Below are 22026 nucleotides of genomic sequence, written 5' to 3'. Positions count from 1 at the left end.
TTGATCATATAAATATATACCTTTATGGAGTATTATGTACAGCAAGTATTTTAAAGACGACAATGCCATAATCAAGGAAAACATTAACAATATGTAATTCATTAAAACTGAGATTATATCAAACTATCCCAAAGATATAAAGAGATAAGCATGCAAATAACATAAATGGTAAGGGACTGAGGTAAGTGCAGATGAAGGTTTGTTGATAAATAAAAAGTCAAAAAAATTTTATTTACATGCAGCTACTTTTCCAAAGTATACGATCCAAAATTGTTCCCCCAGGAGGTCAAGTAAAACTATTAGGTAAGGTACTGCCTTCATTTCCATAATGGGCAAGAGACTTCTACTCCACTCTTTAGGAGGAAGCTACTCAACTCTATCTCCTTTATCCTCCAAAAGAGTGACTTGTGACCGCTCAGGTACAGCCTGAGGGTTTTGGCTCTAGTACCCTCCCTCCGCTGCATCGGTAGGTAGTGAGGGAGGTTGTGGTCCTCCATGGTATGGGCTGGGGTTGGCTGTGCAGAACTAGCTCTTCCTGCTGGCAGGCTCCAAAGTATAGATTTGATGGGAAAAGGAGTGGGAAATCTGGGAGTCCATCTTTCCTAATGCTTTAAGATTAATTTTATCTTTCTCCCAATCCCTGTAAAACCTAACAGGACCAAAAAGTAGACCCCAGGCTGCTCTTTGATTTCACTCATCCTTCCTTTGATAACTGATGCAATAAAGTTGGGAATATGAAATGGGGTTTTTGCTTAATCCTAGCACAGAAATGTTGAGCCACAGAGTATAGGGCTTATGACCTATTTGAAAACACTTTGATTTTAAATCATCAAGCCCAACTTGTTGGGGGAGTTGAGTAAAATAAAATCCTTCTCAGAATAAACATGCAAATTCCTTGAAAGTAAATTCCTTCCCCCAAGAGTAAACATAGAACATGCTCTAAAGAACACCACCCAATGGTAAAACACAATGAGCTCATAATGTAGCATTTAAACATAAATACCTCCAGCCAGGATCTTCTCTTCCAATTCTGCCATTTGCTTCTTATAGGCTTTCCAAGCTGCTTCTTTGAAGGAGGGACGAATCTTCTTTGGCTTTATGATTTCCAGGGGCTTTTCAGGGATGTTTTGGTTTTCATCTTCTTTTATTTTCATTTCAGCTGATGTTTCCTTTAAGGGTTCCAATCCCCCTTCACTAGCCACATCATCTTCCTGCCCATCGTAACCCTCATCTTGTGGGGTTTCATAAGGTGTTTCATATGAAGGGTGATCATATTCCTGAATTTGTTCATCTGATTCAGTAATACTAGTCCTGTTTTCTAGCTTAGCAAGGACTTGTTCCATCACCTCAACATAATCTGTTTCATTATCAGCCGCTGGTTCACTATAGTCCTCCTCACGCTCTGCTTTGTAGTAATAAGGCTCTGTGTAGACATCAGAGTCAAGCGTGGTACTTGACTCATTTGCAGTTGACTGGGATAATGTTCGAAATCTCCCAATTAAGGAAGAGCCGCTGTCCTCATACCCACTGAGACTCTGTGTGCTTTTGTTCCATACCACTTCCAAGGCTGATTTAGCCCTCTGTAGTGTGGATCCAAATTTTGGGAAGCTGAAAGCCTTATCAGTAAGGTCAATGCTTAATCGACTGTGCCAAGATTTGGGTGGGGCATCCTCTGAATCATCACTTTGCAATTCACTTTGACTTCGATACATCATGGACAACTGGCTTTGGTTTTGGTACAGCTCATTAGAATTAGCTTCCTGATAAGAATTATATTGGCCAACCCACTGTCCTTGTGGTTCATTATCCAACCCAGGGCATGGAGATGAGCTGTCATCTTGGGTTAAATCATAGCTCTCAGAGTCCTCGTGAAGGACACTGTGGCACTTTCCCAAGTCTTCTAGGTCTTTATGGTAAACATCTAGTTGTTGATCAGATAGACTGTTTGTGTCATAGTCAAAAACTTCCTGGGTGGATGAATCTAAACCTAAATCAGCTCCTTGCTCTACTTGATTCCATTCCTTCCATGGAGAAAGATCTTCATGTAAAGAGAGCTGAGAATCACTGTAGTGACTTTGGTCTCCAGATGCACACACCATGCTATTACTCACTCCACTGTCCACAGTTTCTGCGTTCTCAATTTCACTCTGTACTTGGACACCCTGAGAAGCCCCATTCAAACACTGATCCTGAGGGCTGTCATACAAGGTAGGCGTGCCGTCCTGTTTCCTCTGCCAAAGTTCCCGGTCTGAAGACGACAGGAGGGAGCTTCCATTAGTTCTAGTGAAAAACTGATTTTCTGAAAAATCCTCCGAATAAGATTGACACAATCTGGAAAAGTCTGACTCAGAACGACTAAGTTTAGTGGTGAAAAAATCACTCTGTGAGTGCCAGAGAGGTGTTGCGTCTGCATAATAGGTTGTGGTTTGCTTTGCCAAGTTATCCGATTCTGGCAAATACAAGGAAATTTTATCATATTCTGATTTATTTGCAATCCTGCTGCTACTAGAAGTTTTATTCTTGGCTCTAGCATTGTGTGATTTTGAACTTGACTTGGAAGCACTTCCTTTTGTTGGAAACTCTGACTTGGAAAGCACAGCATAACTGTTTCTATTGAGGTCAGATTCCAGCTCTCTATCACTGTCATCAGGTGACTGCCAACTGTTCTTCTTGATTTTGGGCTCTGGAGTAGACAGCTTTATATCCATGCTCTCATATGTCTGGGAGGATGGTATCCCTCTCTCTTTTCTTTCTTTGATGTCATGAGTAAGAATATCTGTCGAGATTCCGATGCCTGTTCCTTTGAGTTTATATGATTTTTTTAAGACGGAATCCCTTTGCTGAGGGGTTTCAAAATACACAAGGATGGGTCGAGGCTTTGCATTGGGGCAATCCCTTTGGTGTCCTATCCTCTGAGCAAATTCAACTTTAATAGCATTTGGTGCATCTGAAAAACCCATTTTATCTATGAGAATTTGGTACACTACACTTTCAATGTATTCAAATCTTTCTTCGGGCACATTTAAGAATCTCAGGCTTGCCTTGCTACCCATGTGACCTAAATGTTTAATATAATCATGGATGTCTCTGGTTTCCCTCCGAGACTGGACAAACCCTGTACGGAGCTGCTCAATTTCACTTTGTACAACCTCCACGCTGCTGGAGATCTCATCGATAGAATGCTTGAGGGCATTGACATGCCCTCGGAGTTCAGAAAGTTCTGTTTCAATCTGACTTATTCCCTGAAGTTCCTTAAAGATCATTTCCATGACATCCTGTGTTTGGCTAATGCAGCCAGAGGAACTGAATCCGGCCTCCAGGGCACTGGTCTTTGGGTTTCGGGCAGTTCTGTCCAAAGATTTGCTTCTGATTCCCCAGGTTTTCTTCACTGTGCTCAACTCTGAATCTGAGGAGACACACTCTTGACTCTTTTTCCATTTCCTCAGTTTGCGTAAAGCTCCTAGTTTTAAGCTATGCAGAGTGCGTTCCCCATCGGAGCTCCCTTCTGAGGGTGCCAGGCTGCTTGAACTCTTCCTGTTGCGTCTAACTGGCATCGTGTGTGTTGACTGTGCCTGGTTTTCTGTACTACTCCTTAGTTCACTGAGTGATTCTGAGTAGGAACTCTCGATGGAAGATAACTCCTGAAGGATATCCTCATTCTCACCACTGGTTATATGAATATTTTTCTGGAGGCCATTGGCAATAGCTACTCGGTAACTGAACGTTGGGGAGAGGGAAAATTCTTTGTTAGCCTTGTCTTCTTTAGTGGATAAGTTGCGAGCGGATGAACACTTTGCAATCTTCTTTACAGTGCTTTTCAAGGTGTTAGAAAATTTAGGGGGTTTGGTCTGGCCAGCAATAAGAATGTCTTGATCCTTTTTCAGCTGACGATTCTCTTTTTTTTTGGTTGTATTTCCCAATTTCTTTGCAAACATTCCTTTGCAAAGCTTATGGATGTAAGGTAAAATCAGGCTCTTGAAAAGATTAGCCACCATGGAGAGCAATTAGTGCAAGCTTTTCTGCCCCAAAGAAGTAAATAAGGTGTCAGGATGGAAATCTGTAAATCCAAGGCCAGCATCACTGTTCAGATGTTCTGTGAATCACTGAAAATAGCAGGAAGAGCCGCTGTGTCTCTGCCACAATGTCAGTGTCCTGGGAAAACCAGAAGCCAAGCTCCATTTATGAAAGACATTCATTCACTCTTGGAGGAGGGGTTTCGTGAATCGCTTTCATTTCCACATAACTTCATGCAGTACCTAAAAGAAAGGAACGTTAAAATGAATATCAGAATTCAATCCTAGATTTACCCCATTTCCAACATTTTTCAAAGCTATTCAAGATACACAATGTGTGAAAAATTGCAGAGGGGACAGGGAAATATCTGAATTTCAACACAGTTACTTTTAAAACAATTAGTTAAAGCAAATCAGAACCAATAACTATGTTTAAATTATAATTTTCTTTTCCTAAATCACTTATGGGTGGACACAATTAAAATACTAGTAAAGGTAATAATAATTATTTAGAAAATGTTGTGTAAGGTGACAGGCAATTTAAAAAGCTATATTACCTGCATGGTCTTATCGTTTCCACTTTATATCTTTTCTTACAATTACATTTACTTCTACAAACATAAGCACTTCAGTTTAAATGTATTCCCCCCACCTCAAACATTTAAAATTCATCAAATTAATATTACCCATGTAGGTAAGATTTTTTTTATTCAGATAATCTTGTTATTCTAGGTATTCAATGATTGATAATTTCTTAAATGATGACTAAAGTAATTCAAGTAAGAAAACATTTCATATGATGACATAAATACCAAGAGAAAATACATCTTGTATAGGCATCAAATTTGTCAATGGAGTATCATGAATTGAAAAAAGAATAGTTATATCAAATTTAGGCATTGTAGTAACAATAACAACACAATAGGAAAATATATTTGAAAATAAGGATAACACATCTCAGTTCTGAAAGGATGTGGCTTGAGAAAGCAAAGCCACCTTAGGCAACCAGTGCAGCCTTGTGGCAGGTGGCAGGAAACCCAACCCCAGGGTTAGGACCATGACTGAAGATAGAACACCAAATCACATAAACAAAATTGTACCACAAATGAAACATGTCTAAAGATAATCAAACACTGGTTGAATATAATTCATCCTATGATTTGGTATTTTATAATGCAAATGACCACACAAGTAAATCATATTTGTGATAGCTAGTTTTTTGAATTACGTGAAGAAGAGGAAGACAGTTTACATTAATTTTGCTGCTTTACCAGCACTGTGCCTTGTATGTGGTAGGTATTCACACACAATTTTGTTGAACTGAACTTACTATTTTATCACTGAAATATATCACAGAATAATAGCAATGACCAAAAGCCTTTGTTGCTATCAAACTATGGATTTGGGTAGATAAATAATCTATTTAATTCTTTAAAGAATACATCACAAACTGCACATTGTTTTAGGAGCCTGATGTCTCTCTATCAGCTCCCTCCACTTGGAAATCTGCCAATTTCACTTTACTAGGGCCCTGCAGGGACTTGAGGAATAGATTATCTGGCCAGGAGCCAAGCTTCATAAGAGATAGGGCACTGCAATAAGAAAGGGAAGCAAAAAAGATGGAGGAGAGAAACAGACAGACTCTAAACCCATGTCTTCCAGGTTTCATAAGCTGTTAGAGTCTAATTCTGCTTGTCTGAAACAATTTGGTATTCATTCAGAATTACATGCCATGTTTTCTACTAATAAAAATTGCAAGAAATTAATTCCTGAATTAAATTCAAAAAATATTTATTGTATTCCTATGTGACCTCTCCTTGTGGGGAAAAAAAAGACTTTAGAAAGTTAAGTAATGGAGATATATGTATACATAGAGCTGATTCACTTTGTTGTACAGCAGAAACTAACACAACATTGTAAAGCAATTATACTCCAATAAAGATGTTAAAAAAAAAAGAAAGGAAAGTTAAGTAGCAGTAGGGTAGATAAATTATTTTAAAACCAACTTTGACAAAATAAATTGTTCCACTAATCACTCAATCTAAGATCCTGGGTCTCTCAAACCTGGAAACAAATATCTGCTTTTTATTTAAATGAACGCAGCAATTTTGTCAATGCCTCTAAAGTTTTCATGAAATTGTGTCTAGACTTCTTGACCTGCATTACTAGTTCAGAGCTATTGTTCTAGACTATAACGGTTGGAAAATTTTTGAACAGGAAAATTCAATCTACATTGAAGCCCTGCTTCAAAACACAAACCCGTGGACATGTCGGCATAGCTGCACAGACGAACTCACTTGCTCTGTATTCCAACCATACAGAACAGCTTGTTATTCACTACAGGCTCTACGCTATTTCACACCTCAGTAACTCTTCTATTCTCTCTACCTAGAATATCATTCATGTCCAGCTCTTCCTATCTGTAAAAATTGTGTTTCAACTTCAAAATCATTTGTCCAGTGAAGACTTCACTGACCACCCACACTGAGCTTTTCTCTCTCTTTGCCACACTCTCCCACAATCCAGTGCATGAGCAATTCGAATTCTTCTGTATTATAATCTCATTTCTGTCTCCATCCACTGGACTATGTCCTCTTTAAGGGTAAGACGATGACTTGCCCAATTTTAAACATCCTGAACCCAGCAGACATAATAAACATTCAATAAGTGGTTATTGAAGAATTGGTTCAAAAGGTACAATGTTTCAGTTATGCAAGATGAATAAGCCCTGGAGATCCACTGTACATCGCAGTGCTGTTAGTTAATAATACTGTATACTTAAAATTTTGCTAAAAGGGTAGATCTTATGTTGTGTTCATATCACAAAATAATAATAATTATAAAGAAGAAAAGGCAGGAGGAAACTTTGGGTGATGATAGATATGTTTACAGCATAGATTGTGGTAATGATGGATATGTTCATAGCATAAATTTTGGTGATGATTTCACAGATGCATACTTACCTCCAAATTAACCCACATTTCAGCTACTTATTAATGTCTTCACCTGGTTGTCTAAAATTAAACTCCATACAACTCCTAGTCATTTTCCCAAATTAGTCTCAGCTAATATCATATCATCATAGTTATTAATTTACCCAAGACATATACCCAGGAATCATTCTAGATTCAATATGATCCATCCCATATCCATACCTGATGTATGTCCCCTTATCCCACTAGTGATGCCTTAGTTCTGAACTCCACAATTTCTCATCTGGACTACTACAGTTGTATCCTATATGGTCTTCCTAGCTCTAATTTGGCCCTTCTCTCAAATCCTCCTCTCTAAAATTAATATATTTAAAAGATATAGGGCTTCCCTGGTGGCGCAGTGGTTGAGAGTCTGCCTGCCGATGCAGGGGACACGGGTTCGTGCCCCGGTCCAGGAAGATCCCACATGCCGCGGAGCGGCTGGGCCCGTGAGCCATGGCCACTGGGCCTGTGCATCCGGAGCCTGTGCTCCGCAACAGGAGAGGCCACAACAGTGAGAGGCCCGCGTACCGCAAAAAAAAAAAAAAAGATACAATTCCTTCTACGTAAGACATTACCTTTCTCAGCAGTTTCATTTCTTGTCACTCCCCCAAGCACATCTGCCCAAGGCACTGAAGTAGTAACAGCTCCCTGATTACCGTACTGTTGCCTCACCAATATGTCCATGCTGTTCCTTCTGCCGCCATCCCTTTCCCCTTCCCTCTATCCCCACATGCCTCACTCATGAATATCTCTATATATTCATCTATGTATCTTAGATCCAGCAGGGATCAGCATCATCTTGTTGCACCTCTTCAGAGCCCAGCACTTCCTCCTCTGTGCTCCCACAATACCTTGAATGTACCTTTGTTACGGTAACTTACAATACAGTAATTATTTATGTGAAATATTTTATTTATATGTCTATCTCTCAAATCTGACTGTGATTTGAAGGGCAGGGGCTATGTCCTGTTTAACTTTAAATATCTATGTTACTTGATATGTAATCGACTCATAATATTTGCTGGACAAATGAATAAATATATGAACAAATGAATGAATGCAGAAACAACAAGCCCATGAATTACTAGATAAACAATAAAGATACAAAGAAGCCTGAACTAGCTGAACTGGGCCTTAAATGATCCAGAGAAAGAAAATCAGTATAAGCAGAAGGCAAGCATCCCAAACATTCATGTCGTGTCCAAAGATGGAGAAGCACCCACCTTGGAGAGAGATGGGGACTAAAGGGAGATGGGTCTGGATGGGCAAAACCTAAACAGAATGTGGAAAGGTTTGAAACTTAGGTTTAGAAGTGCTATTTGATGAGGAGGCACTAACGGTTATCGGTTTTCAGCACGGCCTCTGGATTCCGATTACCTGCATTGGAATTCCAGTTCTCAGACATATTACAATAGTTGTATGAGCTTGAGAAAGTCACTTCTATACTGCCTTCACTTGTACATTTATTAAATTGTGACAGAAATAGTACCTCCTCATGGGATATCTGTGATGAGTTAACACATGTGAAGTTCTTAAAACAGTATTTAAAACAGAGCAAAGCCCAGTACATATTAGTTGTCATGAGAACGAAGAAGGCTGTTGAAAAGATGCAAGAAGTAATTACGGAAGATTCATAGTGTGGTATCTCTTGTGAAAACTAAGATAGATAGAAGTAGGAGGAAACTTAGGAATCCTGCTAGGTTGGAGGATGAGATGAAAAAACATAGCATATATTTTAAAGAAGAAACTGGAGGGGAAATGGAGAATGCTTTATACCTCTATGGTCCAGTGACAATTTTCCAATATTGAAATCTCACCTTCCTAGTCACTGGGTTCTCTCTCTCTCTATCTCTATCTTTCTCTCTCTCTCTCTCTCTCTCTCTCTCTCTCTCTCTCTTACAAAGCCACAGCTGCCTTGCTAAGGTTACTGAGTCTCAGATATCAGGTGGGGTACTTCCTTTAGACAAGTGGCCAGGGTAGAGAAGGAAGCTAACATTTAATGAACACCTGTTATGTTCCAGAAGCTTAAACTATCCCAATTAATCCTCACAGAAACCTGTTGAAGAAGACATTATTATATGTCCATTTTACAGATGAAGAAACAAGAGGTTCAAAGAGATTAAAAGATACAGCTAAAGTTACACAGCTAGTAAATGGCACCACGTTATCCTCCTTCCCAATAGCTTCCACCAGAGCTTTATGAAAGATAACTAAAGCAAAAAGATATCTTGGGACTTCCCTGGTGATATAGTGGTTAAGAATCCGCCTGCCAGTGCAAGAGAGGTGGATACGAGCTCTGGTCCGGGAAGATCCCACGTGCTGTGGATCAACTAAGCCCGTGCGCCATAACTATTGAGCCTGCACTCTGGAGCCCACGAGCCATGACTACTGAAGCCCGTGCACCTAAAGCCCATGCTCCGCCATAAAGAGAAGCCACCGCAATGAAAAGCCCACGCACCGCAATGAAGAGTAGCCCCCGCTCGCCACAACTAGAGAAAGCCTGCGCGCAGCAACAAAGACCCAACGCAGCCAAAAATAAGTAAATAAATTAAATCTACGTTTAAAAAAAAAAAAGGATATCTTGGTCCTTAGTCCTGGGGTCTATGAAGCTATCGGTTGCATGTAAAGTGAATGTTGCCAGTGGTAATTGACACAAGTCCTAACACCTACCACATACAAATCCACATACCTACTCTCCTCTCTAAAGTTCTTTTTTTTTAAAAAAATGGGAGCAGCCCAGATCAGGACAAAATCAGCATCAGTATGAGGTATGTGGGAGGCAAAGGGATTGAGAAGGGATGGGGAGACCAACATATCATCACATGATTCTTCACTTGAATTCAAAATCTCATATTTACCCTCCAGTTGTATTACCTTTCATTATACAGCCACACATTCTTTTCAGTAACGAAGTTTGGGGGTAAGATTTAAAGTTTTGGGAAGGAGGATTTTGAAAAAGATTAAAACACTAGACTATTATGAGATGCATTAGTAATAATATTTAATTATTACTTACTGTGTGCCAAGCACTGTGTATGTAATTTTCTAAAATTTACCTCATTTCACTTCATTCCCATAATAATTGTGTGAAATTAGTATTATTATTTTCCAGAAAAGGAAGCTGAGGTTTAGAGTTTTGAGGAAACTTGCCTTAATATATGCAGCTAACAAGCAACACAACCTTGACTCCAGGCCCCAGATTTGGACTCCAAGTGTATCAATTCCAAACTGCCTATTAGGGTTCAATGGGGAGTAAAATATTTTTTGCCTGTATGTTAACAAATCCATTTTGTAAAAGAGCTATTTAGTATGACTATAACAGTAGGCATCCTTGTGGGCTAAAAGAGCTAACGAACATTTGAACAGTCAGCAATTTATTGCTAAATCATTACCAAAACTAAGTTAAAGTATTTTCAGATAAATAAACAATTTTAAGTTCCTTATCAAATCCAGTGAAGTAGGTGAACTGGGTATCCAAATGTTAACTTGCAAGGGAGGGAGAAGACAAAGAAGCACGATGTGATACAGCCCTACTAGGCTGCCTCCCCAAGTCCTGCCCTCTCTACTTCAGCATGATGCTTCCTTCACAGGCCCTGAGCTGAATTCCCACCTCTGGTGTAGGAACCTCAGGCTTGCCACCTGTGTTTCTGACCTTCTATTTATTACTATCTGCTTAATCCCTGCTACCAGCCCAGTAGGGAAGTCTCACTCTTAACTGCTCCTTTGTTGGCACTGACTTTGTGTTAAGCATCCAGGACCCTGTTAGGAGGATAACTGATCTCCCACCAGAAGAGAGCAAGAAAGCCTCTGTTTCTCATTATAGCACCTCAGCAGCAAATACCCTCTACTCTCTGACTGCTGGTTTAAGAGACATTTTTCCAAAAATAAATCAGAGAAATATATGAACATGGTTCACCAAATATCTGTTCAACAGGAAATCCTTGGTGCTTTGGAAAACAGCTGACTGGAAGAAATTTCCCATCAGATGGGAATGAAGAGGTGCTGCCTCAGAGACAGAGCAAACCTAACCACACACGGCAGCAGCTCATCAGAGCCAGAAGGCCCAAGGGAAAACAGCACTGGCCAGCGTGCTGACCGCAAAACTTCATGAGCAGGATCCTTAAAGCACAACAATGTAACAAACCTGGGTAGCTGGAAATGGAAGGGAAAGCTAATCACACCAATAGCCACAAGGAGCTGATGAGAGGGACCAGCAGAGGAGCTGGGACAAGGCAGGAGATAAGGAAATAAAAAGATCAAGTTTTAAAAAGCATCTCCTAGAATGTCTTTATTGGATCAATGCAAATTTATAACTGTTTTATATATCTTTTTATATGAAGGAGTAAAAGAATTCTCTATCTAATGTAACTGATGGTCACAGGGATGACTATGACAATGAAAACTGCTGAAACACAGTAACACCTGAAATGATGTCCTTGTGAACACTTCATTTTTTGCCTTATGTTAAGGCACAGACAATAAACCAATACATATGAAAATATTTTCAACAAAAATGAGCAAACTTAAGAGGCTTATCCTAAGCTAACAAATCATTTTTTTAATAAATAGAAAGCCCCATTTCCCCAAGAATGAAGGCCAAATGATTCATGCCCTCTTTTTTCTAGCTAATAAGATATTTCATGAATTTTTTCGTCAAACAACAGCCCATCTACATTTTTACTCACCTCCATTGCTGCTACTTTGGTTTAGGAGTGCTCAATGACATCTAGTACTAATAATTCTGTAATTATTATTTTAATTCTTTGGAACCTACGAAGTTACTTGTGTATGTATCAACTCCCGATCTTCTCGGTAACCTTATGAGGATATTATCCACAGTTTATGGTTAGGGGTGGTGAGTCTCATAGATGCTAAAGTAGTTGCCTGGGTCTCCTGACTCCAAAACTTGGTTCCTTCCCTATAATAATGTACCTTCTCCTTACTCTAGATATTTAATATTGCAATAGCTTACTAGCCTCCTAAAGTAATATCCTCTGCCACTCCAAACCATCCCATGAACTGACTTCCGTCTAATCTTCCTTAAATATAGTTTTCCTCTTATTCTCCTGCTACAGACTATTGTATACCCTCTATTCTAGGCCTCTTCACGGTTCTGTGGATACATTAAGCTTATTCCTCCATTGTCACTTTTATTCCTGTTCTTCACCCTGCCTAGAATGTCCTCCAACTAATCTGGCCTCAATCATTTAAAAGCCAGATCAAGACTAATCTTTTATGCAATAGTTTCTTTAACTACTTAGTCATCTTTTCTTTTTCATATATCCCATATAGTCTAAACCATGATATTCAGTCTTCCATCATTCTTCTAAACTATTTACCAAATAGCTCTTGTACATGTTTTTCCATTTGTTTAATGCTTATTATATGCTTTACTCTGTCTTGAGTCCTTTGTAGAGATTACTACATTAATGTTTGTTTATAATATCTGCAGTAGGTATTGTAATTGATCCCCACTTTGCAGATGAAGAAACTGAGAACCTGAGTAGCTGGCCCAAAGACACACAGCTACGAAGTGATGCAGCTAGAAACGCAACCCAAACTGACTGGCTTCAGAGTCGTTTCTCATAAACACCAGGCTCTACTGCTATGCCTATAAGAGCCAACCTTAGAGAAAAAAGTGGTCACCTATGGAACATGTTTGAAGAAGAACACCTGCCTCAAGAAGAAGCTATAATTAGAGCTTTATCACCTTTGTTTAAGATTTGGTCTTTCATGAAATGCAAATCTCACCAAGGGGCTCCAAGGTTTTAAGGCATATATCACTTTGTATCTTGGTATAAAAGGTTTTTGAGACCATTCCTCAAGAGCAGGAGGGAGAGCAGAGAGAACACAGAAAAGCATGGGGTTGGGGAGAGTCTCCCACCAAAGAAGACAAGTAGTAGGATAGGCCAGATATGAGAGACTTGAGGAGACTTTAAGTCTTGCCCGCTTACTGTCTTGGCCATGGCCTGGCCCTATTCCAGCTAGAGAACACACGTCTGGAGAATAAGAACTAGGTCTTTTTCAGTCTTTGCAACTTCTGCCCACAGACATGTACAGAGAGCAGAGCACAGGTACACTGGCTACAGATGAGCAACTTAAAATGATGTCATTTCAGAGACAAGTTGTTTTAGTTTACTTGGTTTTTATCCTCACAACTCACCATTACTCCTTTTATTTCCCCCCAACTAAAGCAGACGTGGAAACTCAATGAATATAACTGATCAAAGCAGAGGCCCTTTGGTTGAATTAAAGAAGCCGTGCTGGAGTCTTACTTTACCTGCTGCTTCTACACTAGCTACAACCCATACAGACCCTCTACAGGTTCCTAGGGCTTGGAGAGTACAGTTCAAACAGCACTAATCCTCAAATGTGCACAACGTGAAATGAAAACCCAGAAAGGTCAAAACACTCGCCTAAGTTCCAACAGCAGAGCTGGGACAAAAATGCAGGTCTCTCGCCCCAACTTCACTCTTTTTCTCCCTGTGCTGTGTTGCCCTCCTCTAAAGCAATCACATCCATAGGGCTGGCATCTTCCTACCATGGCAACATTCTGTGATGTAGTAATCTAACTCTATCCTTAAATGATTTGACTTTGACCTTGATTCTCTGTAGTCAACATCTGTAATTTTCTGGAGCTAGAACGTCTTTTGATATTAAAAGAGGTTTCTGTAAGAAAATCTTATGAGCAATTTTGACATGTATTGGAATTCTTACTTGGCACTTAAGCCGTATAAAGGCAGGCCATTTAGGAAAAACACCATTCTGGAGCAAAAGCTGCCACTAATTCTAATGTTTCCCATGTCTCTGTCCCACCGGGTTGGTTGGACACATTACCAGCCTAGCATCCTGTGCCAAGGCAGGGCCTCAGATCCCTGTGAGAGCAAATTACACGCCCCCATCGAAGCTTCCTGAGCACTTTTTGCTATCTTCATCACTCTGTCTTCAATATTTTTCGACGATTAAACCTTAAAAAAATCCTCACAAGGTAAAATATTACTCTCATTCTAAAAACAAGAAAACTGAGACTCGAAGACCCTAATGACTTACTCAGTGATGGGGCTAGAATATGAACAATATAGGTGTGGTTCCCAAACCATACACAGCACACTGTTCAAGCAGGTTGACGTCAGTTCTGTCAGGGAGCACTTCTGTCCTTGGTGAATAGAAGGCGTATTCCATTTGGTGCCCAGCTGAGCTCCAACATACACTATTCATTATGTTAGGGGTGGGGCATGGGATGGAGGCTTAAGCCAGACGGCCTACGGTGAATCCTGGTTACGCTTCAAGCTAGCCGTACACAGTAAGCAAATTGTTTAACCTCTGTGTCCCTCGGCGGACTCATCTGACCCATAAGAAAATAACAGTACCAACTCCCTCATGTTGCTGTAAAGATTAAGTAAGAGAGAATTAGAGGAGTGGCTAGAACCACAGAAGTACTCAGAAATGTTAGCTATTATTCGTTTTTACAAATAACAATAAGATCCCAATCTAAGCAGACCTTTCCTCTACCCCCATTTCCTTCCTGACTGTAGGACAGCAAAGAAACGCCCATTGTAACAAGCCCCTCTTTTAGAGTTTTCATTTAGAGTGCAAATTGCCCAATGTTTTTTCAAGGTAGAGTAAGAATCATACTAATTCTGAAGGCCTGTGAGGAAGATAAAAATGCGTAGTGTTATATACACTTAAAAGTTATTCCTTTTAAAATGTTACATACTCTACAGGAGTGGATGAGAAACTTGTAACAATGATTTTATTGTATTTTATTGATTCTAAGACATGCATACTTTCACATTTTAACATTTCTGAAACTGGGATTGAGACCACAGATATTTCATATTCCTCACATATAAACCATATTATCTATGTCCTAGGGGTGTTTGCAAGATGTGTAAGATTACGTGATAATGAGAGTGACCACAGCTGTCACATTTCTTGGCGAGGCGTAGTGTTTGGTTTCATTAATATCCACTTTCTTCTTTATCACTCCGTCCCTTACTTCAGCAAAATGTTATTTAAGCCAAAACTCATGAAGGCAGCCAGAGTGTCTTCAGTTCCTTACTTGGCAAGTTGGATTCTAGGTCCAGGTCAATACCACCCTGCAGAAGTCCTCTGATGGCCCAGGCAGGAGTTAATGTGTCCCTCTGTCTGTATCATGAGCCCACTTGGACACCATAGATACATTCTCTGAACCACACACACACCTGTACTACACTGCATTACATGTATTATAGCAATAGCATGAGGTAATATAATCTCTCATTTTTGCATCTGTCTTCCCTAATGGAATGTACCAGGGTGCCTGATATTTAATAGTCGTTTAATTAATTTTCAATGGGAAAAAAAAGCAATGAAGAAATGTACCAATATTTTATGAACTGTCACTAATCTGTTCAACCGTAAACAGAACTCGACCTAAATGTTAGTAGGGTGTCAGGGGAGAGGATTTATCCTGTTCTTAATACAAATTTAATACCCTCTTGGATGAAGTAATTATCACACATTCTGAAAAAGTAAGGTTCAAATTTATAAGATATTATTGAATTTCTACAAGAGTTGCCTATACCATAAAATATTTCAGCCAAAAATATGCCTTATGCTAAAATTACACTGAATATATCTCTAACAAGAAATTATGATTATTGCTGGCAAACTGGTACACTGATCAGGTGTCCACATGCCTAATTAATGAAATCTAAAGAGCTCTTCACCTTGGGTGTCTCAATAAAAATCTGTTCACAAAGTATTCTTCATAGATGATTAGGCACTGCTAGCTTATTTTGCTCATTTTTATGGTTTTTGATCTGTCCAAAAAATTCACTGTAATAGCAAGAGCATATCCTTAAAAGCAATACAATGGGTTAGTAGTCAGTGACAATTTCAGACTGATTTCTAACTAACCAGGAGGTGCATGGAAATGTATTCTATAGCCTTAATTATCAGGAAATACAAATTAAAAACCAAAATGATATAGCATTTCATACAGATGAAAATGGATAAAATTTTAAAAGCTGGGTTACATACCACATTCTGGAGAGTATGTAGAGCCAACTACAATTTTTATGCATTAAACAGGACAATGTTAAAGAATATAACCACTTTAAAAACTTTAGCAGTTTTCTTATAGAATTAAACCTACACTTACACTACGGCCCAGCAACTGCATTCCTATGTATTTACCCAAGAGAAATTAAGACATATTTTCTCAAACAAACGTATAAGAATTTCTATGCAGCCTTATTAATAATAGCCAAAAGGTGGGAAAATATCCATTAGGAGGAGAAAGGGTACACAAATTACAGTATTTTAAAATAGTAGGACTTCCCTGGTCGTGCAGTGTTTAAGAGTTCTGTCTGCCAGTGCAGGGGCATGGCTTCGAGCCCTGGTCCGGGAAGATGCTACATGCCACGGAGCAACTAAGCCCATGCGTCACAACTACTGAGCCTGCGCTCTAGAGCCCGCGAGCCACAACTATTGAAGCCCACGTGCCTAGAGCCTGTGCTCTGCAACAAGAGAAGCCACTGCAATGAGAAGACCATGCACCGCAACCAAGAGGAGACCCCGCTCGCTGCAACTAGAGAAAGCCCGCGCACAGCGATGAAGACCCAACACAGCCGATAAATAAAGAAATAAAATTTTAAAAAATAAAATAGTGGAGCACTAATCAGCAATAAAACCAGAATGAAACACTATTACACGTGAATCTCAAAACGTGTTGAGCAAAGAAGCCAGACAGAAAAGAGTAAATACTCTCCGATTCCTTTTATATTAAGGTCAAAGCAAGACTAATCTATGACAACAGAAACTGAAAATTTGTTGCCTATGAAGGGCGGGGATTGACTTCAAAGAGACATGAGAAAACTTTTGGGGGTGATACAAATGCTCTCTATCTTAATTGGGATAGTAGGTGTGTTCATTTTTTAAAATTCTCCACGTTATCAACTTGAAATCTATGTATTTTACTGTTTCTAAATCTCATTCCAGTAAAAAATTATATAAATAAATAAAAATAAATTAAAATATAGCATGTACTTTGATAATGGAAGTAGCACTCGAGAATCAATTTTCTGGAAAGGTGGAAACTGGTTTAATTGATTTTGGTATGAAAATCAGGACTTTTTTGGTTGCCCCAGTTAGACCATGCAGTACTGAAAAATCAGTTGGGCTGTGCACTCAAAGACATAAAAGTCTAAACAGAAAGACATCCTGTTTAGGGAATAAAAGGTTCTTTTGACATCCAGTCTCATCACAAAGGCCAGACTTCAACTCTCACACCTGCTTGGAAATCTAGCTGACACAGAAATGCCTCCATGACTAAGAACAGATCTAAGTTATCCAGAGATTTAACGCCACCCAGTTGGAACAACTACGATAAGTATTCAGAGAGAGATTTATTTCAGCGCTGAATGTTCACTGAACATCCTATGATACAAGGATGTCTTCCTTCCAAAAGTCATATCTCCTCCTGTGCTCTTGATTGAATCATCTCTCACCACCTCTAGAATCATGCTCCAGCAACTATCTCTTCCCTTGCTTGTATTTTTTTTTTTACATCTTTATTGGAGTATAATTGCTTTACAATGGTGTGTTAGTTTCCGCTTTATAACAAAGTGAATCCGTTATACATATACAAATGTTCCCATATCTCTTCCCTCTTGCGTCTCCCTCCCTCCACCCTCCCTATCCCATCCCTCTAGGTGGTCACAAAGCACCGAGCTGATCTCCCTGTGCTATGCGGCTGCTTCCCACTAGCTATCTACCTTACGTTTGGTAGTGTATATATGCCCATGCCACTCTCTCGCTTTGTCACAGCTTACCCTTCCCCCTCCCCATACCCTCAAGTCCATTCCCTTGCTTGTATCTTAAACCTCTTTCTCTCTACTGGGTCTATCCAACCGAAGCAATAAGCATGTTTATATTCTACCCTATTGTAAACGGAAAACAAAAGGCAGCTTTCCTTCAATGTTGTTACCTCCTCAGGCTACTGTACCTTTCATCTACCTCACAGGAGTCCTGCTGTTTACTTCCTCATGAGTTGGTCATCTTCAGCCTCTTGCTGTCCAGTTCTGGCCCCAGAACTCTATTAAAATTTCTCTTTAATTGGGCATATTGGTACAAAACCTTAATCTTCCCTAACCTCTCTGCTGCATCTGAAACCAGTAACCACTCAGCCTTTCTTTCTACCTCCACGACAATACAGCCTCTCTCTGGATACAGTTATTTTGACCAGAGTGGTTACATGATGGAAACTGGGCCAATTAGCTTTTCTATCTTGGGAACTGGGAGTTGGAACATGGAGATTTTGTCAGATCTTTTCAGGCATTTCAACAAGGAAGTGATATAACGTTGTGACCTGACCAATCAACCTTTGATCTTTGGAAAAACTGAGCAGTGAAAACATACTTTCAGAACAACAACAAAAAGCATGCAGACAGGTCATCAAAAGCAGAGATAAGAGACCACAGGGCCACAGAAGGAGCAGATCCTGTGTTTCTGATTGCTCTTTAGGCCTGTGTCTGGGGCCATTATGAGTCTTGTCTAAGGGATTGTGAGACACTAGCGTAAATAAGTGTGTGTTCTTCTTTACAAAGAGGCCCTAACAAGGTCCTTCGCTGGTCTCTCTTCCTCTTTTCAGACTTCTTTTATTCCCCTCTCTTCTAACTACCAAATTAGTATGTCTGCATCTAGCTTCTGTTCTTTGCATTAATTCCTGTTTGTTGGTTGATCAGTTTGGTCTGAATGACTATTAACATCTCAAATTCAATATTTAAATTCAATAGTCAACATATTCAAATTCATCTTCATCCATAAACTACAAAGTTCTCTAAATTTTTTTGTACAGTACTAATTAGCAAAACCAACATTCTCTTAGGTGTACAGACTAGAACTCCAGGTTCACCTTTGCTTCCTCTATTTATTTGCCCCAAACTTCTAACTGGTTCTAAATCTTCTGGTCCTAAACTTGACTATTTCTCTCATTATCCACACTTCCTTTCCATTCCAGGAGCTACTGCCTGAGTTCAGGCCCTCACCCATGTTCATCTGAGGTCTTTGCCTTTCTTTATAAAATAAAAATCCACAAAAAATTAAACATTTTTATGGAGGTACTAAAATTTCCCCTCACTGTACTCTAAAGAACACTGTACTCTAAAGAATATGTTAAAGAAGGGTAAGCTGGGACAAAGTGAGATAGCAGCATGGACTTATATATACTCCCAAATGTAAAATAGACAGCTAGAGGGGAAGCAGCCGCATAGCACAGGGAGATCAGCTCAGTGCTTTGTGACCACCTAGAGGGGTGGGATAGGGAGGGTGGGAGGAAGACGCAAGAGAGAGGAGATATGGGGATATATGTATATGTATAGCTGATTCACTTTGTTATACAGCAGAAACTAACACACCACTGTAAAGCAATTATACTCCAATAAAGATGTTAAAAAAAAGTATATATTAAAGAACATATATTCACTTAATCCTCACCACAGACTTTTACACTTAACTACTGATATGACTTCCTAGCTGTTCTTCTCACCTCGCTGATTGTACGTAACTCTAGATGTGTCCTTATTCTGTAGTAAAAGTGAGAATTTTAAATTCTAATGAATGTCATACAGCCTGCCAACAGAGCAAAAATTAGATGCTTACATAATTAGCATCCTCCCTCCCTTCCCCTTTGAGAGTATTAGATTCAGTGCAATTCTCCTCATTCAATGGAACTTCATTTGATTCTAACTTTTGGGTGAAAGTCAATTACTTATGCTTCAGAGCATGTAAGCAAAATGGGTGTGGCAATTATAAGTAAATTAAAATTAGTGTTCCATTAAAAAGAGGGGCAATTTCATCCTTTTCCTCTATCACAGGGTATATTTAAAGTAAATCTATAAATAAATTATTTCAAACTGCCTAAAAGCAAGACATCTTTTAACTTCTCCAGCAAAAATAGAGCACATTCTATATAATGATAAGCAATACATGCCCCCAATAAAGAATTCAACATAACAAGTTCACTTCTTTAAAAATTTCTTATATTTTTTATCATGGAACACTAAATTATACATGGAAAGTCTCTTCAGTTTAAAATTAAAACATGCTTAGCATTGGCCAGCTCTTACTTCAAAGAACATCTGGGAATAAGTAATCACCAGAGAAGCAGTTGTTAACTTGATCTATGACAAGTCTAGGTGCTGGTATAATTGAGATAAGAAAATAGGAAGAAATTAAGAAGGCAATACAAAAATTTTTATATCTCAAATAACCACAGACGTACAATATACAATGTCTATCGAAATTCAAGTTTTCAAAAGCCCCTGTTCACAAATGAAGGTAAGCCTTTCCTCCCTCCCATAAAATTACACTAAGATTCAGTCTCTGGTTGTACCTGTGTTTGCCTGGCCCCCTGACTCAGCCCAGACCCTTTCCTTAGGACTTGATGACAGCTAGAAAGAAGAGACTCAGAGCAATGATGTAGGAAATTAGAGAAGTGATCTCTGACAACAAGGAACCACAATCTGCTAACTTTTAATACATTTAAAAATATAATCTAAAAATAATTTTTAAAAAATTAGTAGTGAGAAAGCCTTCTGGGTAAATTGCTGTGTCACAGAAAAAATGAAGAACACAGAAGGGGTTTCCCAGAGCACATACACTTTCTGTATGTCCTTGATATTAAAATCAAAGTAATCTCGACTATAATATTTGCATTCCAACCTCCCATCCAAGTCTACCCTCAGGATTAAAGGAAAGGTATGGTAGAGCTGTGGTATGCCACACAAACACCCTCTCCAGGACAAAGTCACTCATTCACCCAAATGACAAAGGCACGGAGCTGAGTCACTTTCCGAGAATGGCAGAGGCCAAGGGGTTATTGCCCCTCCTCTGGGTCAGCCCACATGCAGTGACTAACTGACATGGGCACCCAAATGCCTAGCCCTCTCGCTTTAACACAGAGGCCATCCTAGGATCAGAAGTTCCTGTAGGACTGGCTGAGGCCTCTGTTGCAAATGCATTGTGGCTCAGCTTCTCCCAAAAGAAGCTCTGCACATATATCTCTGTTTCATAGTCTGTTTCCCAGAAAACCTGACTAAAAAGTTGGTATGGGGCTTCCCTGGTGGTGCAGTGGTTGAGAGTCCTCCTGCCGATGCAGGGGACACGGGTTCGTGCCCCAGTCTGGGAAGATCCCACATGCCGTGGAGCGGCTGGGCCCATGAGCCATGGACACTGAGCCTGCGCGTCCAGAGCCTGTGCTCCGCAATGGGAGAAGCCACAACAGTGAGAGGCCCGCGTACCGCCAAAAAAAAAAAAAAAAAAAGTTGGTATGAAGGGAGTATGGAGGAAGTAGCTCTAAAATGAGATATTTTACCTGAATCCTCTCTGTTGGACTGGCAATGAGGGCCCAGTCACTGATGCCAGGTAGAAAACTGATAGCCAACGGTGTACTGTGTAGCAGGACAGTTGTTAAAATATTCACTAGTGGTAGACTAGGGTGTGATACCAGTGGAAGGAGATGAACTTGTATGTACAACATCTTAAAGTATTTTAGAGGTTGAGGAGAGGAAGTGATTAGCACTGTGAAATAGAATAGCTGTTGCTGGGGCCTCTTAATGCAGTAGAGAAAGACACTGAAAGGCTTAGAGTGATAAGTCAACAATTTAAGGCTAAATGTAAAGACAGCAGACATCCATGTCACCAGATAAAGAAATTCTCACCTCCTGCAGCAGATGCAGAAAAAAGCTGAGCATCAGACCCAGGAATTAATCATAAGCGTGGCAGAGATCCAGAGAATGTTTAATTCTCAATTTAGGCAAGTTGGCTGTGCCAAGGTTGGGGCCTTAATTGGGAAAAAATGGGACTATGAGTCATTTGCTGGGGACATCTGGGTTGATTCACTTGAAACTTTTTAATCCTCAGATTCCCCTGGATCCTCTGAGACTGCAAAAGTGGCCTCTTCCCCCTGTTAGTGGCTAGTGCTCCACCCTTGCTTAAAGACTGCAAGAAAATCTGTGCGCTCTCCATCAAGATCTACCAAAAACACTCCCATG

At 39.7% G+C, this 22026-nt stretch overlaps 1 protein-coding gene across 2 annotated transcripts in view; it reads right to left on the bottom strand.

Moving 5' to 3' along the window:
* Positions 1-22026, bottom strand: part of LOC113629023 (protein unc-13 homolog C-like) — a 305901-nt gene that overhangs the window by 126065 nt on the left and 157810 nt on the right. For both annotated transcript variants that reach the window (XM_027123065.1, XM_027123066.1), the window contains one exon: positions 1004-4256. In XM_027123065.1, the coding sequence (XP_026978866.1) occupies positions 1004-3995 (2992 nt within the window). In that variant the 5' untranslated portion in view covers positions 3996-4256. The remainder of the gene's footprint in view (positions 1-1003; positions 4257-22026) is intronic.

This window comes from Aethalodelphis obliquidens, unplaced genomic scaffold (assembly GCF_003676395.1).
Source record: "Aethalodelphis obliquidens isolate GAN/ISIS:26980383/991018 unplaced genomic scaffold, ASM367639v1 scaffold26, whole genome shotgun sequence".
NCBI lineage: Eukaryota > Metazoa > Chordata > Mammalia > Artiodactyla > Delphinidae > Aethalodelphis > Aethalodelphis obliquidens.
This window is presented reverse-complemented; position numbering and strand designations above follow the sequence as displayed.